General features: G+C 49.9%; 1 protein-coding gene across 9 annotated transcripts in view; it reads right to left on the bottom strand.

The window, feature by feature from the left end:
- PAM (peptidylglycine alpha-amidating monooxygenase) overlaps positions 1 to 16,469 on the bottom strand; it is a 1,234,044-nt gene that overhangs the window by 125,568 nt on the left and 1,092,007 nt on the right. For all 9 annotated transcript variants that reach the window (XM_085632559.1, XM_085632564.1, XM_085632562.1 and 6 more), the window contains one exon: positions 3,693 to 3,811. In XM_085632559.1, the coding sequence (XP_085488685.1) occupies positions 3,693 to 3,811 (119 nt within the window). The remainder of the gene's footprint in view (positions 1 to 3,692; positions 3,812 to 16,469) is intronic.

Here is a 16,469-nt window from a genome sequence, read left to right as displayed (position 1 = left end):
ACAGTTCTTGGGGTAGTTAAATTTTTATTATAAGTTGAATTAGAAGGTCCTGATGCATTTATTCCGACAGGTTTAATACCTCTTGAGCCAATTGACTCCTGCTGCACACAACTACCAAACATCTCTGGTACTTTTTTTGGGTTGCTATTCGGGTCAGGCAAAATTATTTGTGGTACAGCAGGGGGTAGGGTAAGAAGTACATTACCCTGTGAACCCTGTAAATTGCCCACAACTTGTTCTTCCATATTTTTAACCCTAGATTCAATATTTGTTAATTTTGTCATGATAGGTACGAGAAGAGCAGTTAGCATGTTCTCCATTTCCCCCCAAAAGCTCTCCCCTATTAATAGGTCACTCATACAGATGTTAGAAGGGGCAGCTAGTGGTTTGTTGTTATCCTTGTTCCACATTAGATTTACTAGCGGTTTTGCATGGTTTATAGGATCTCTTTCCTTTGACATTTATTAATTGTGGCCCTTCCTTGTTACTATGTTTTTGTTTGCATCTAGCCTTCTGGCCTCTAGTTGTCATTTGCGGTGTATCACTAATGATACTTTGCACTGAACAAGTAATTGAGATTGGGCTTAAAGGTGAATCTGGTCCCACCTGTACTGTGGGATTCTCATGCAAAAGTGGGAGCTCAGGCGGATCATTACTGGAAAAGATATCTGGGGACAAAGATAGCCTAGATTGTATGGGCATAGAGTCTCCATCTATTTGTTGCTGGGGAGTTACAGTATCCCCTATTTCTTGTAGTGTTCGAACCTCTGAAAGACCAATAAAAGATGGTACTATTAAAGAATCCTGAGAGTTGGTAGTAAGGATCGATGCGTTATTAGCAGACAAAGGGGGGGGCATACCTACTGGAAGCGAGAGGCGCCTTTCAGTACTTTCAATGGCAGATGCAACCACCCCAATTGTTTTTTGCAGCATACGATCAATTGCTGTCAAGGATGGTAGTGGAGCATTTTTTGGCTTTGGGTCATTGTGGACCTGAGCAACCGTATGCTTCCCCATATCTAATGTCAGTCAAATACAACAATGACTACCTTAATAAGAAAACCATATACAATTATAACACCGAGAATACACAAATAATAAGTACAAAGTACAAAGAAACAACTTTAAATATAATAAAGACTACCTAGGCAAAAACGGCTTGCATAAAATCGATGCCAAACATCAAGGGATGGGGCCCTGCCTGGCCTCCTCCGGCCCCTGACGACCACAGACGGCCCGCCCTCTGCCCGGGCTCAGCCCGGCGCGGCCCGCGCACGTCCCGCGACGCGGCGGGAGCCGTTCGTTTTTAGCGCCTCCGGGCGCGTAAGTTCCGGTAATTGGGGGCGGAGCTACCACTGGGGACCCTGGGAGCTGTAGTCTCCTGCGCTCCGTTTGTAGTGCCCAGCTTGCGCCGCCGACAATGAGAAGGAGGTCGTCCACCTCCACCACTCACTTAAGTCCTGCTACTGCTGCTCAAAAAGAAAAGCACCCTGCCACCAGCGATGTCACCCGCTCCACCGCAGGAGCCGTTCGTTTTTAGCGCCTCCGGGCGCGGAAGTTCCGGTAATTGGGGGCGGAGCTACCACTGCGGACCCTGGGAGCTGTAGTCTCCTGCGCTCTGTTTGTAGTGGCCAGCTTGCGCCGCCGACAACGAGAAGGAGGTCGTCCACCTCCACCTCTCACGTAAGTCCTGCTACTGATGCTCAAAAAAAAAAAAAAAGCACCCTGCCACCAGCGATGTCACCCCCGTTGTTGACTCATAAAGCAATCGAATAAAGTCTCTTTGAATTTTAATTTGATTTGAGTCTGTTGTTTTTGATGATGGTGGCCGGGGAGGTCTTGTATGTGTTGAAGTGGGTTGGGCTGAGGAATGAGCCTTGAGGTACCCTACAGATAGTGTTCTTGGGGAGCGAGGAGTAGGGAGGGAGGATGATTTTCTGCATTTGTCCTGTAAGATGTGATGCGATCCATTTGACGGCTGCTCCTCAACCTGCAGCCAGGTAAATAGAGCAGTTTCTCTGCTATTTGCCAGGCTTCTGACCAAATGGCGCGTGCTATCTGCTATTTAGCCAGACTCAAGTTGAGTACTGATTTGTTGCATGCAAACTCAGGCAAAAAAAAGAGTTGTTCCGGTACATGTCCATCATTTTGTTTATAAGAGCGAGTATGTAGCTGATGAAGAGCAAACAGCTTGAACTACTCTTGCACAGACCCTTTATCATCTTTACCATGAGCCATCTCTTCAGGTAAACGTAATGAAGCAGGTGCATTTGTAGAGTACATGACAGCTCCATAATGGGCCTCCCAAGTTGCTTTGTCTTGGCCTTTGGCATAATGGAGTGACAGTCTGTGCCATGTCCTCTAAATTGACTTGAAGACATTGAAACATTCTTTTCAATAGCTATTGTACCTTTAGACCTATGAGTTAGTGCTGTTCAGGTGCAACTGCATTGAAGTCAGTTTTAGCACAAACTTGCATAAGGAGGTGGATGCTTTCCCTCCTTGCTTGCAGTTCTACCTGGCTGCATAATAATACATACTTTCAGGTGTTTAGACTGCAGCCTGGTAAATAGTGAAGTTTCTCTGCTATTTGCACGGCTTCTGACCAAATGGCTCATGCTATCTGCTATTTAGCCAACCACTATGTGAATAATTAAGTTACTTTGTTATCTGCTCTGCAAGGCTTCTTACAAAACTGTACATTCTTTCTGTTATTTAGTCACTGGCCAGGCTAATAATGAAGTTCTTTGCTATCTGCAAGGCTGCCATCCAAATAGTAAACATACTCCCTATTCAGACAGCAGCTGGGTCAATAGTGAAGTTTCTTTGTTATTTGCCAAACAGTACATCACTTCTGATAGATAGCCAGTGGCCAGGTAAACAATGAACTTTATTTGCTATCTGCATGGACACTGGCCAAACAGTGAAGAATCTGTACTATTTTGCCAGCAACTAGGTAAAAAGTGACGTTTCTTTGCTAAACGCTTGATTGCAGGTCAACCAATACATCATGTCTGCCACAAGCCAGGTAAATATAAGTTTCTATGCTATTTGCATGGCTGGCAGCAAAACAGCACATAATCGCTGCTGTTTTGCCGCAACCAGTTAAATAGTGAAGGTTCTCTGCTTTTGCACGGGCCCCGCGAAACAGTTCAGAATCTGCTATTTATCCACCGGTTGGGTAAATAGTGAAGTTTCTATGCTGTTTGCAAGACTGCCGGTAAAATGGTAAATAATCTCTACGATTTAGCGAGAGTCTGGGTAGACAGCAGAGGAAATTCACTCTTTATCTGATGGCCGGCTAAACAGCCACCACCAAAACAATGCTCACATCTGAAATCAAGTAACAAACAAGCCCAGTAGCATACATTCCTTGATTTGTGGGTGTTGTAATTCTAAGCACGAGTGGCGCACCAGTTCCACATTTTGATAAACAGTAATGTGGAGCAAGCAATTAAGGCAGCCACTGGAAAATGACCTGAAGGTACATTATTCTGCTTTATCGCTACTTGAGGAAACACTCTCATTGTAACTAAGACCACATTTCATTCTCAGTACTGTCGGATGCCTTGCAAACCATCTTCCGTTTATTCCAAACTGTAGAGGGAAAACCGGGGAAGAAATGCGATTAATGTACATGACAAGGAGAGTCATTCACTTTCATGGCTGCTAAACTAAAATCGGGCAAATACCTTTAGAACTGGAAGGAAAGTGTCTATTATTTCCCCGTTGGAAAAGTTCATCACAAACCCCTGGACCGGGGCTGTGTCTGTCAGGTAAGGCATTCCGTTGACAGCATACAGAAGACCACCTGGAGCAAAGGGGAAAAAACAATTTGGGGAAACTTGAGTAAATGACACAAATCTGCAAATAGCTCCCTGAAATACATGACATTATCGAATGCTGTTGAGGTCAGGACTGTTTATATTTAGGAAGGCAGCTGTGGACATTTCCCCCAACCTTACTTTATCTGGTTCTCTGAACTGAAGCAAAGCTATTTGTTGTTCTTATAGATGTATGTAAAGGTCTAGTTAAATGCAAAGAGTAAAACTTAAAGCATGTGCAGTATCCTGCGCGCAAAAGGCTGCATTGAATGAATTAATATTTGTGCAGAGCGCTATGAAGCTATTTGCCTCAACGCAAGGCGCTTCTGGGTTGGTGTAGTGGATGAACATTATGAACACTGTCAGCTTACTACCTAAACAAGAAGACATCCCCTAAGTTTCTTAGCAAACTGAGCTTGCTCACTGATGGGCGCAGAGAGAAGACACCCGGGGGGGGATATTTACAACGAAATGACTGAGCACGAAGCTGCAGTAAATTTTGCAGCACCACGCTCCGCATTTCCTATTTCCAAAATGCAGGGATGCACCGTATTTACAACAATACAGCGCACCCCTGTGTTTTCCCTAGCGCTAAAAATAGCTGCCTAACGCCAACACAGACACTCTTGCGCCATCCTGCAAGGCTGCATGCATTGCAGGAACTGATTGTTTATGTGCAGTAAGGTGTCCCATCCTGCAAATAAACAATCAATAATGGCTATTTGCTACTTCTATGTGTGCTGCAGAATGCATCACACATAGAATTAGCAAATCACCATTATTTAATGATTGTTTATGTGCAGCAAGGGATGCCAATAACAATCATTAATTGTATTTTGCTCTTTCTATGTGTGCAGCATTTTGCAGCACACATAGAAAAAGCACAAACAAGGAGACGAAAAGTATTTCTCCTCATTGCACCATTTTAACGCCTGCCACTGCATGGCATTAGTTTATGGCACTGCCTCAGAGTCATACCTCCTTCTGCATATGGGGGAATGTGTAAAAAAGCAATGGGTGTTGCGATGGAAAGCCCACAGCAACACTTATTGCACGTCCTTTTCACGCAGATACCTGCATGAAAGGATACCATATTTACAAAGCGGCATTAAGTCATAGAAAGTGGCTTAACGCCATTTTGTACATCTGGTGCAGAGCACTGCACCACTAGAACGTCAAAAACAGTGACGTCCTGGAGGTGCAATCCTCTTGTAAATATGCCCCTCAGCATCCACTAAAAATGTGATATAGCCAAAAGATTTGTATTAATCTTCTCCAACAATTTCCCTAAAAAATGAAGAAAACTAAATAATACTATTTGTCCCTCTTCATGTTTTAGAAATATGTCATCAGACTGATAAAATAGCCTGGTACGTAATTTGTCTGCTGCAGACATTACAAGCCAGATCTTGGAATCCTGGAGGAGCAACTCTGAACTGAATCTCCCATGGTCAATGAAAGTAATACTACTGCGCTAACACTTGTCACTTACAGTGCTACACAGACACAAGGACATGACGGCAAAGTCATTCATAAACACTGAATTTATTAAGCTGCAGCCTTGCGAAGATAATTGCCTCCTCTATTTTGTTTTCCAGAAATCTTATGTCATATGCTAATAAATGCACAGGTTGATATGAGTGAGGCCTGTTTTAAGGGGCTTTCTTACCAGGTCACAATATAAACTTGATCACATCCATCTTTCCCAATTATGTTGTGATATTTGACATGCCCGTTGCACATGGTATTTTGAGGTCTCGCATAGGCAGCGCATGCGCTGCCTCTACGAGGCATGAAGTAATCTGTATTGTTGGGTGAAACTCCGCCTATTGCCGGTAGTTTCTCCTGCTGCTTGCCATTTGTTAACTCTGGCATTTATTTTGTTAGCGGGCTTATAGTTGGCTTGAGATCCGATGCGGCACTTCCGTTTTGCTTCCCTTTTGCAAGAAGCAGCACTGACCAACTACTGTTTCATTCCACTACTCGGTGTTATGTAGTCCGGCCTCCCACGTGCTCACTCTGCACGCGCACTGCCTGTGGTTGCCCTGGTGATCTGCGTGTGTTTGCGCGACTCCAGCTGCTCACAGCCAGCCCTGGCATATGTAGTCCGGCATGAAATTTTTTTTTGCCTCCAACGTGCTCTCTCTGCACGCGCACTGCCTGTGGTTGACCCGGTAATCTGCGCGTGTTCGCGCGACTCCAGCTGCTCACAGCCGGCCCTGGCAGCAGTTCCCCAGCACCGACATGCTTCATGCCTTCCTCCTTCTGCCGGTGTGCGGAGGTTCCCCGCAACCTCCTCACCTTGCCTGCAGAATTCCCAGACGTTGCTGCTCCATGTCGCTGCCGCCACACTCGACCAGCAATACCGCCACAGCACCGATGCAGCTCACCACAAGCTCCACCACGGCAGCCCAGCACGTCGCGGATTCGGGTACCGCCTTGTTCCTAATATGGTGAGTGACCTGAGCCTTCTTGTTGGCCATCGCATAACGTTCACGCTTCCTCCTTGTTTTATATGCGCTTTTTTTTGTATGCATGCACCCGTTTGTCACTTTTTTACTTCTGCCGCATTTCCTCTTAAATCATGGCTGCCAATTACAAAGGCCGCACAACTTTGTTTTGTTCAGCGTGGCGCCACACTACCTTCTTCCAGGCTTAGCGCGGCTACAGAGGACGCCACAATTTATAGGTTGCTTTCTCTGCCCATTGGGGAGGGTCAAAGTCACTTCATATTTGGACAATGAAAAGTATATTGTATGCCTATTGGGCACCGTGGCATTTGATATTGCTAAACATATCCTCATTGGTTTTGATGTATAATCGTTCTGTGCATGTATCCCATAGACCAATGCATTAGAGACCTTTAAGCCTTTTTTGTACTCGAGCCCTACAGCGCATATTTTCCCCCCGGTGTTCATTATACAATGTGCCACTTATTCATCTCAGAGTAATTCTTTAATTTTCAGCGCGACTACAGTGGACGCTGCAGTCACAAAAAAATCTACAAGATATAGAGGGCAGCGGATCACAAACACAAGTGTCAAAGCTGTTTTTGGAAGATTGTCGCACAAAGAGCCTGTGTCTGAAAGCACCTTTATAATGCAAATGGGTCCATTTTATGTTCTTTTATTTATTTTTCTGCCTCACTGCTTTTCCCTGTGTCTTTGAGTTCTGCCTGCCTGGGTAAGAAAAAAGAAATAAATAATATATTGCAGACCGCATTCTGCCTTCTTATAAGTAGCGCTTGCATTATTTGCTTAAGGACCAGTGACTATTATAGAAAAGTGTATGTTTTCACATCAAAAACATTGTAGCCATTTTTTTTTAAAGATTGACGAGGGTCCGACAGCCAAGGTCAAAGTACATTTATTTCAGTTAATACAAACCATTACATTTTCTACATGGAATTTAGAGTTGGAATGTTAAACATCATTAACATATTCTGATAAGGGAACATTATGTTATTTCAGCCATACTTCTAGATTAAGTTGCAAGGTATTAGTGCAAATTGTGCTAAAAAGTGCAATATAGTAAGATTGTAAACTAGTACAGGCAGGCTATTCACATCCATATATTCCTGTTTGCTTGGTCAGCAGCAGTAAAGCTAAAAATATTTGTTGAAATTTCGGTACAGTGCAAAAGTCGTAAAATTATACACTGATGAAGATAATATCATTGTCTCTCATAATGTCTCATGTCATTACAGCCACGTTCTTGATATAAAGTGCAAAGCTGTTAGGGGGCGTGGCTAAGCGAGCCACGATGGCGGTCCGGCTTTGCTGAGGCTCCGCGTCTGGGCGCCTCTCGGAAGTTATATGGAGTGTCCAACAGGGTGCTAATCGGTGCAGAGGGCATCGGAAGGTGGATGCAACACAGCGGGAAGCCAGCGGACGCCTGGGCACATCCCTAGCCCTCAGGACGGGACTTTGTCCGACTACTGCCGCCAGCGCCGCAACTCGAGCCCTAAGATGGCGGCAGAGCTCTTCTACCCGGAGCGAGAGATGCTGTAAGGGGAGAAGGTGAGGCTGGCGGCGCGTCTCGCCTTGATCGCACTGGCACTTGGAGGGTGTGAGCGAGGACCGGACCCCCGGAGAGAGACGTGGGGCATCGGAGGGCGGAGGGGCTTTGCTGGCCCGAGCGCACCCGCCATTTTGGATCCACTGAGCACGCCGTGACCCGGAGTCAGGCCCCGAGGCAGCCCTTGTACACCCAAGGTACCCCGTGTGACTGGCGCTAGAGGGGGCTGAGGGGGAGCCGGGCTTTGGTGAAGACGGCGGGAACTGGAGGCCTCTCTAACGGCCCGACCGGAGTTTGCCTGACCCTAACATGGCCGCCCAAGGGACATCGGATCCCTCCCAACGCAGCCGGTGAGGCCTTGCTCCTTGTGACCACCGAAGTGACGGCCTCTCGGGCGCTATCTGTGGGAGTTGCTGTGCCCTTGACAGACCTGTCGGCCGCCTTCCCGCTACGAGTCGCCCAGGGACTTTGCTGGCCTCGCCTCGACAGTGGACCCTGAGAGAGACTTAGGCCTACACGGGGGGCCGCGAGGACGGTGCTTGAGCTCCCCCCCTTGACCTTGGGGCAGCCGCAAAGGATATCCCGTGGCGTCAGCCGCCGGTGGAGGTCCCGCGGGGGGTGGCCTGGTGCTGGGAGCGCCCTGCGTGTGGTGCCTGGTGGCTGGTGTGGACGATTCCTCTACCTGGTCCGCGGAGGGGGCTTCGGTGGACCGGCTCGGGCGGCGGCTTCCCTGTGCGGCTCCACTCGTGAGACAACGCGGCTGCGCCTTTCGCCCTTCCGTGGATTCCCGGCGCCACTGAGGGCTCCTGCGACCTGGCAGACGCCGCCGACCCTTCCAGACCACGTGGACTCACGATGGGGAAGTCAAAACCCGCGCAGCATCAAGTGATCCCGGAGACGGCCCCGGAGAACATGCCTCGGACCTCGACGTGGTCCCCCAACACGGTGGCCCCCACGGACCTATCGATCTCGGACAAGTTGGATAAGGTCCTCGCCGCCATTGAACTGTCCCGCTTGTCTATGGAAGAACGCCTTGGTACCCTGGCGACGGATGTTAATCTCCTTCGTGATGACCACCGAAAACTGGCGGACCGGGTGCGTGCGGAGGAACGGACACTTGAGGAAATACAGCCCATGCTAAAAGAGCAACAGCAGACGCTCCAGGGGGTCCTTACTCGTCTAGCCGCGGTGGAGGAGCGCGCACAGGATTTGGAGGGCCGCTCGAGACGCTGTAACATCCGAGTGCTGGGGCTGCCGGAGGGAGCCGAAGGTGCCGACCCCATAGCATACATGGACACGCGGCTAAAGTCATTTACCCCGCCATCAGACCGCACACCATTCTTTTCCATAGAGCGGGCTCACCGAGTGCCGGCCCGAAAGACCCCGCCCGGCGCGACTCCTCGACCATTTCTCGCCAAGTTCCTACACTTCCGGGACAGAGATGCGGTGCTTCGGGCGGCGCGACTGGCTGCACCGTTGCGAGTGGAAAACAACCACATCATGATCTTCCCGGACTATGCTCGAGCGGTGCAACAGCAGAGATCTTCCTTTCTGGACGTAAAGCGGAGACTGCGGGACAATAAGATCCAATACGCATTGCTCTTGCCGGCCTGCCTCAAGATTATCTATAAGGGGTCCTCCCTCTTCTTCGCATCCGCGGAGGCCGCACAAGATTGGACAGATCAACATTGCCTGCGGGCACGCGATCCTCGTCCCCAGAGGGGCTCCCCTCTCAAAACTTTCCACGCCCGGAAGCGGCCCAAGAAGCTCCGTAACATCGAGTCCAGACCAACGCAAGGCACCCACGACTCGCCGAATCTCGAACAGATTATGCGAGAAAGACGGGAAGCTCTACAAGCAGTGATCGACCTGCGCACCACACAGCCCTCAGACTCTATAGATCGACCTCCGCACCTGTTCTCCTCCGAAGGCGAAAACTACAGCGACAGCACCGTCTCGGGGGCGGACCAGGCGGCACTCCCCCACGCCACTCCGCAAACTGCAGATGGACTATTGGATGGACTGCCCTCTCCTACTTTGCCCTGAGGCAACTCAGGCACACGGACTCTTGGTATCCTTATCTGTGATGCACACCTAGCACCCATGATATTGCACCCACGGGGACTGTCACCCTGCTCCCGATACACACCGATCCTACTACATGCCCACTCAGCGTGCGGCCTCGCACTAGCAAATCGTCACCCCCTATCCTATAAAGCAGTTCTCACCCCTCCAGTGTTACGGGAGGAAGTTTGGACACACCGTTACCCACACGATGAGTCCTGAGTATTGGGACAGTTTCCCGCATCCCCACACGTTGTTTACACCCCGGTTCGCATATGTCCCACTTCGCCATGGAGTTTCACACCACAGCACATCCGTTTTTCCAGGCTTCCAGTCCGCCTGCCCCCCTCCAACGCAGTGCATCCCTGAGGGTCCACTACACAAGTTCTCTAATGGGCACCTCACCCAGCCCCCACACAGAATCAACCATTTATGGCACGACTGACGACTAACGCAGACATTAATATACTCACACTCAACACACGTGGTCTACATACCACACATAAGTGCTACGCGATATACGCCTATGCGAAACGACAGAAAGCATCTATCCTCTGCTTACAAGAAACCCACCTTCATTCAATCGAAGTCGGCAAACTACGAGTAAAATGGCACGGACTCATCTGCGCCACGACCTACTCCTCGTTTGCCAGGGGGGCGCTGATATGAATCCGTCCGGGAACCACTTTCCGGGAACTTAGACGGGTGGTGGACGACGAAGGCAGATACGTCCTACTAGAGGGTCTTTTAGACGGGAGGGCTATCCTCTTAGGAAGTATATACGCTCCAAATGTCGACCAGGATAAATTCTGGGACCGACTCACAATCTCTCTAGCTCAATTCACGCAGGTACCCTGGCTACTGGGAGGGGATTACAACTGTATCCTGGACCCGGGGCTGGATCGCTCACACCCTCCACTCCCACATTCCCCCGATACCTACAGACAAATAGACCGCTTTAAAGCGTGGGCCGCACACTGGTCCCTCACGGACGCATGGAGGCTGCATCATCCCCAGACCCGCATTTACTCTTTCCACTCCATCCCTCATAATCTGCGAGTCCGGCTTGACCGATTCTTATGCACTGCAGCGCTTCTCCCGCAAATATGTCACTCGGACTATCTGGGTAGAGTCGTTTCCGATCATGATGCGCACCTTTTCGGCCTCCAGTGGCGACCCCCGCACCCCCCGTCCCCACGTGGCGACTATCACGGGACTGTCTCACAGACCAGACATTCACGCACGACCACCAGCGTAGCATCCAAGACTACTTTACGCATAATGCGGGGACCGCGTCGTCAACCCTGGTCGAGTGGGATGGCTTCAAGGTATTGGCCCGGGGAGAATGCATTTGGTACAGAACCGGGGTGCGACACATCCTGGAGCAAGCCCTAGAGAAGGCGGAGCAGCAACTGGCGGCGGCCACTAAGGCCGCAGATCAATCAGTGGCGACGGTAGCTCAGGTCGCCCACGCCAAATCAGAGTACCAGATGGCGTGCGTGGACCTCCATCGTCACAATTTTCGGGCATATGCAACCCGAATGCACATGGACCGTGACAAGTCGGGCACACTCCTGGCATGGCTTGCTAAGCAAGATACCGAAATCCGGCCTATTACCGCAATCATAAATCCCCAGGGCACTCTTGTGCAGTCTCAGGACGAGATCCTCAGGCGTTCTATCACCATTACTCAGCAGTCTACACTGTTCCCTCGTCTCTCGATCCCGGGGCCATCGACCACTTCCTCGACCCTCTTCCCCTTCCCCGAATCTCCGCTGCAGACCGGAAGGGGTTGGACGCAAAGATAAAAACAACTGAGATTACAAGCGCGGTGCGAGCACTGACCCGCGACAAGGCCCCTGACCTTGACGTGCTCCCACTTGAATATTACGCCACTTTTGCCCCGCTGTTGACCCCTCGTCTCTCAGCGGTATTAGACTCGGCGCTTAGACTCTGCGAACTGCCCGGCTCTATGAGAGCGTCGGTGATTGTGACATTTCCGAAACCCGACCGGGACCCTCAACTCCTAGCCTCCTACCGTCCCATCACACTGCTCACAGCCAACTGTAAAATTCTAGGGAAAATTTTGGTTGACAGATATTCTCAAATCATATGCCCGTTAGTACACCCGGACCAATGCGGTTTCGTTCCGGGACGGAATACCTCTCATAATATCCGGCGCCTCTTCCACATTCAGGATCAGATTGGTGACCGATTTCCTCATGCGGCGTGTCTGATCTTGGACATTGAAAAGGCGTTTGACACTCTAACGTGGCAATTCCTCTTTGCAGTCCTGGGGCGGGCGGGCCTCGGCCCTACGCTCATAGCCTATACTCGCCTACTCTACACCAATCTTACGTCCCGGGTTCGCCTCGGTCGCTATATCTCCCCGGAATTCGCGATACACAGGGGCACGCGACAAGGGTGCCCCCTCTCGTCCCTATTGTTCGCACTCGCGGTAGAACCCTTGGCCATCCGGCTCCGTAGGGACGGGCAGGCCTGGGGTATCCCACTGGCAGACGTCACGCACTGTGTATCCATGTATGCGGACGATCTTCTCATTTATATACGGGATGTGACAGCGGATCTCGCCACACTTGAGACCACCCTGGCGGAGTTTGCGGAGGCTTCGGGATTGAGGGTGAACTGGGACAAGTCGATGGTCTACCCCCTCCACCCGGCCGCTCCCTCCCGGGAGGTCTGGATCGGTGACCGGAAACTGCATTGGGCGACGGAGGGTCCCCGATACCTCGGGATCCGATTATATAATTCCCCAATCAACATTTTTGAGGGTAACCATCGGAGGGCACTAGCAGGGATACGATCCTCCATTGGGTTCTGGCGGAGTCTACCGTTGGCCCCGATTGGCCGGGTAGCCCTGGCAAAGATGATACTGGTCCCGCGGCTTTTGTACTACTTCACCAATCTCCCAGTGATCCCACCCCGCTCCTTCTTCAAAGATTTAGATACACTCCTCAGCTCTCTAATATGGGGGCAGGGACGGCACAGAATCGTGCTGGCCAAGCTAAGACTGCCCACGACGCAAGGGGGGCTCGGGGCACCCTCATTCGGAGCCTACTTCCTGGCGTCGCAGCTCCAGTGGCTCTCATACTGGACAGCGGAGCGATACACACTTGAGACATGCACTGCCACAGGATGTGTGCCCATGCCCGAGTTACGTCGCCTGCTTCTACCGGGCTCCCACCCCATGCGAACCTACCCCCTGCAGGTAGACATCGCCCGGAAATGTGTTCAACGTATCCATCGCATGGCACCGCGCTGCCCTTCATACACGCCATTACTACCACTAGTCGGCTGGCCCAGAAATGACGGCTTTTTCACACCCGCCATGCTTCGGGAGTGGACGGCGAGGGACATTGTCGAAGCAGAAACGATATTTGACGGGGGACAGCTCCGGCCATACCGGCAGCTCATGGAGGATTACGATTTGCCCCCAGGCCAGTTCCTGCTTCACCATCAACTCCTCAGCCATTTTCGACCATATTCTGATCTCACACAGGGGGAGCCTCCCACACACCCAGTCCTCCACACAATCTTACGAATGGGACGGGGTCGGCACCTTATTACATGGTTGTATAGATCAATCAGGGACCTGACACCCCCACTGCTGGTGCCTCTCCGAGCTCTATGGGAGGAGGAGACAGGACGACCATTTCATGACAGCGAATGGGACAGGGCGATAGAATTCCCTAAAAAAGTATCTAGGAATGCCCGCTTTAAGAATATACAGTTCCATATCCTACATAGGGCCTACTTGACGCCAGCGCGTCTTCAACTCTTTTATCCCGACACTACCTTCCTTTGCCCTCGTTGTCAAGCGAGGGATACTGCCTTCTTTCACATGTTCTGGACCTGTCCGGGCATTCAGAACTATTGGTCATCTATCCACTCGACACTCAGAGATCTTACTGGGCTGACCCATTTGACTACCTGGGAGGGATGCGCGCTGGGTATCCTGGGGCGGAGAACGCGATACAAGGTGCCCATGCGCTTCGTCTTCCTAGCCCACCTACTGGCTAAACGCTGTATAGCCATGCATTGGCAGTCCCCTACTGGTCCTCCACTTGCAGCTTGGGTAGGGGCGGTTCTTAAATGGGCTGCGGCTGAGGAGGACGCAATACGAGAGGAGGAGGCCAAAGGTACCCGTAAAACCCCAATTTCTCTAGAATGGGCGCTCTTACTACACCAATTCAGACAATCTCAGACCCCGGCTGCCCCAGTAGCCGACATGCATACCCCCAACACCGCACTACCTCAAGCGGTCCGGGTCCCCACGGCGGGTGATCCCCCCCCCAATGTCTCCCCACCCCACCTTCGGGCCAGATGGGTTCCCCCCCTGCTCACCTGATGCACCCCACGGTTCCTCATCCCGGATTGTGCACACACCCATCCCCCCCTAGATGGGAGCCAGCTATACGGTCAAATGGGCAAATGCTTATATTCTTAAATGCCAATAAAAAGTATTTTCAAAAAAAAAAAAAGTGCAAAGCTGTTAGTGCACATCTCGCTGAAAGTGCATAGCAGTAAAGCTGTAAACATAATACAAATAAAACCTCTACTTTCAACATTTTCTTGTTTCCTTAGTCAGATAAATTAAGGATGGGGATAATAGTGCAACTTTCACTAAAAGTGTATGGCATTAAAATTGTTAACATGTACAGAGTATCGCCACATCCATATGTTCTTTATAGAGTGAACAATGATACAGCCTCATAAATCTAGCTCGCAATGTTTATTGTGCCTGCTGCAAAACGGTGATTTGTCCTTTTGCTGCCAATAACCTGTCCGCTATTGTGATGAATTTTATGAAGGCTCCAATCGCTTGTTTTTAATGGCACCTCAAATCATGGGATGGCTTCTGTCCTGAATCAATCATGCAACAATCTGCATGCCTGTGTTCCACCCATAACTTTAATTTCAATTGATTTTTTTTTTTTTAGATAACTTCAAAGCCAAAGGGTCCTTATTATGGTGTTATTCAGAACTATTCATCCATATGATGTGTTCGATTAAATGTCACAATTCCATCACACACCTCGAAGAGCAGGCTTCCTCCCTTATCATGCTATATTCTTTGACTTTGGCCCGATTTGCGCTAACGCTTGTGGTGTGCGCTGTGGAATATAAATTTAACGTATTTGGAAAGGCCCAAAAACTTTAACATACACTACACCAATAGCTCTCAGGTTGCCAAACCCTATTCTTTCTTCAGCACTATTTATAGCGGCTCCTAATAGCTTTTCAAAATGACAAACAGGTACTTCATGCTGTACAAAATACTACAGAAAAACACATCTCGGAGTTCATTATTTTATTGAGGTGGGGAGGGCATATCTATTGCATAGGTAAAAAATATTGCCATTTAAATGCCAATAGCTCCAACTTCAATAAATGCGAGACCTGTTGCATTTCCAATGCTTGTTTCGTTAAGTTGGGAACCTCAAGCATTTAAATATCTGGTGTAGGAAGCTGGCTCTGTATATACTATACAAAAGTAAGGTATAGTTTGTACAGAGTCCAGGGAGTCCCCAGAGGTAGCAGAGGCTAAATTAGGTAAGTACTAACAGCTCTCTTTGTTGTAGTGTGGGCAAGCAGTTAGGCTTATCCAGAGGGTGTGTTAAGCATTTATTGGATTCTCTCAATCAAGACTGATGCACATTTTTTTGTTACTTTTGGAGTACTGGGGTGGTATGCCTAGATACCACACCATAGGATCTCACAATACACGGTAAGTAAGACTTTTTATACTTTGCAGTTTAGTTCTCCCTTCTCCATTCAAACATCAGTTCAACACATAGAACATTTTAGGCCCCAAAATCTCTTAGCATGGGTTCCTATGGGAGAAAAAGTGTTAGCAGTTTCTCTCGTAAGTAAGCACACGACTTACGAGTGGGAGTTTTGGGGGTTAGGACTAAGGTTCTACAAGGTCTAGATGGGCACTTGAGTCGCACCACCAGTGGCACTGGGGTGGCCGGGTGCAGAGTGCAGGGGCCCAATGTAAGCTAAAAGCGCTAAGTGGGCCTTCGGTTAAGGTCTACTGCCAAGCAGACCACTCGGGTGTGGGAGAAAAGCTCCTAGGGTTAAGGCCAGCACTGCAGGGGCCAACGACCAGCACAGGAGCTGCACCACCAGCGGCAGTGGGGCGGCCGGAAGAAGGGTGCAAAAAGGACGTTGGAGGCCCTGTGCTTTTCAATGGAGACCTTCAGTTCTGCAAAATTGTTGCAAGTTCGGGCAGGGAGACTTCCTGAAGGTGACCACTGTCTGGAGAGGTAAGATTGGTTCTTGGGGGATGCCTGGACACCGTCGGTTGGGCCGCTCATCGGGTGTCTTCTGGCATCAGGTTTTCTTACCAGCTCCAGGTGGCTGTTGGGGGGACCCTTCAGGTTGAGGCTGCAGGCGTCGTCTCGAAGCTTGAGGGAGGGCGGGAACACAAGATCCCAGGCCAAGATCGTTGGGGAGACCTCCTTGTGGTGTTGGGCCACTAGAACTCAGGCTGTGGGCATTGGGTGCAAAGTGATGCAGAATCGCTGAGTCACCAAAATC

This window comes from Triturus cristatus, chromosome 2_1 (genome assembly GCF_964204655.1).
Source record: "Triturus cristatus chromosome 2_1, aTriCri1.1, whole genome shotgun sequence".
Taxonomy (NCBI): domain Eukaryota; kingdom Metazoa; phylum Chordata; class Amphibia; order Caudata; family Salamandridae; genus Triturus; species Triturus cristatus.
Note: the sequence above shows the minus strand (reverse complement) of the source record. Positions and strands in the feature narration are given on the sequence as shown.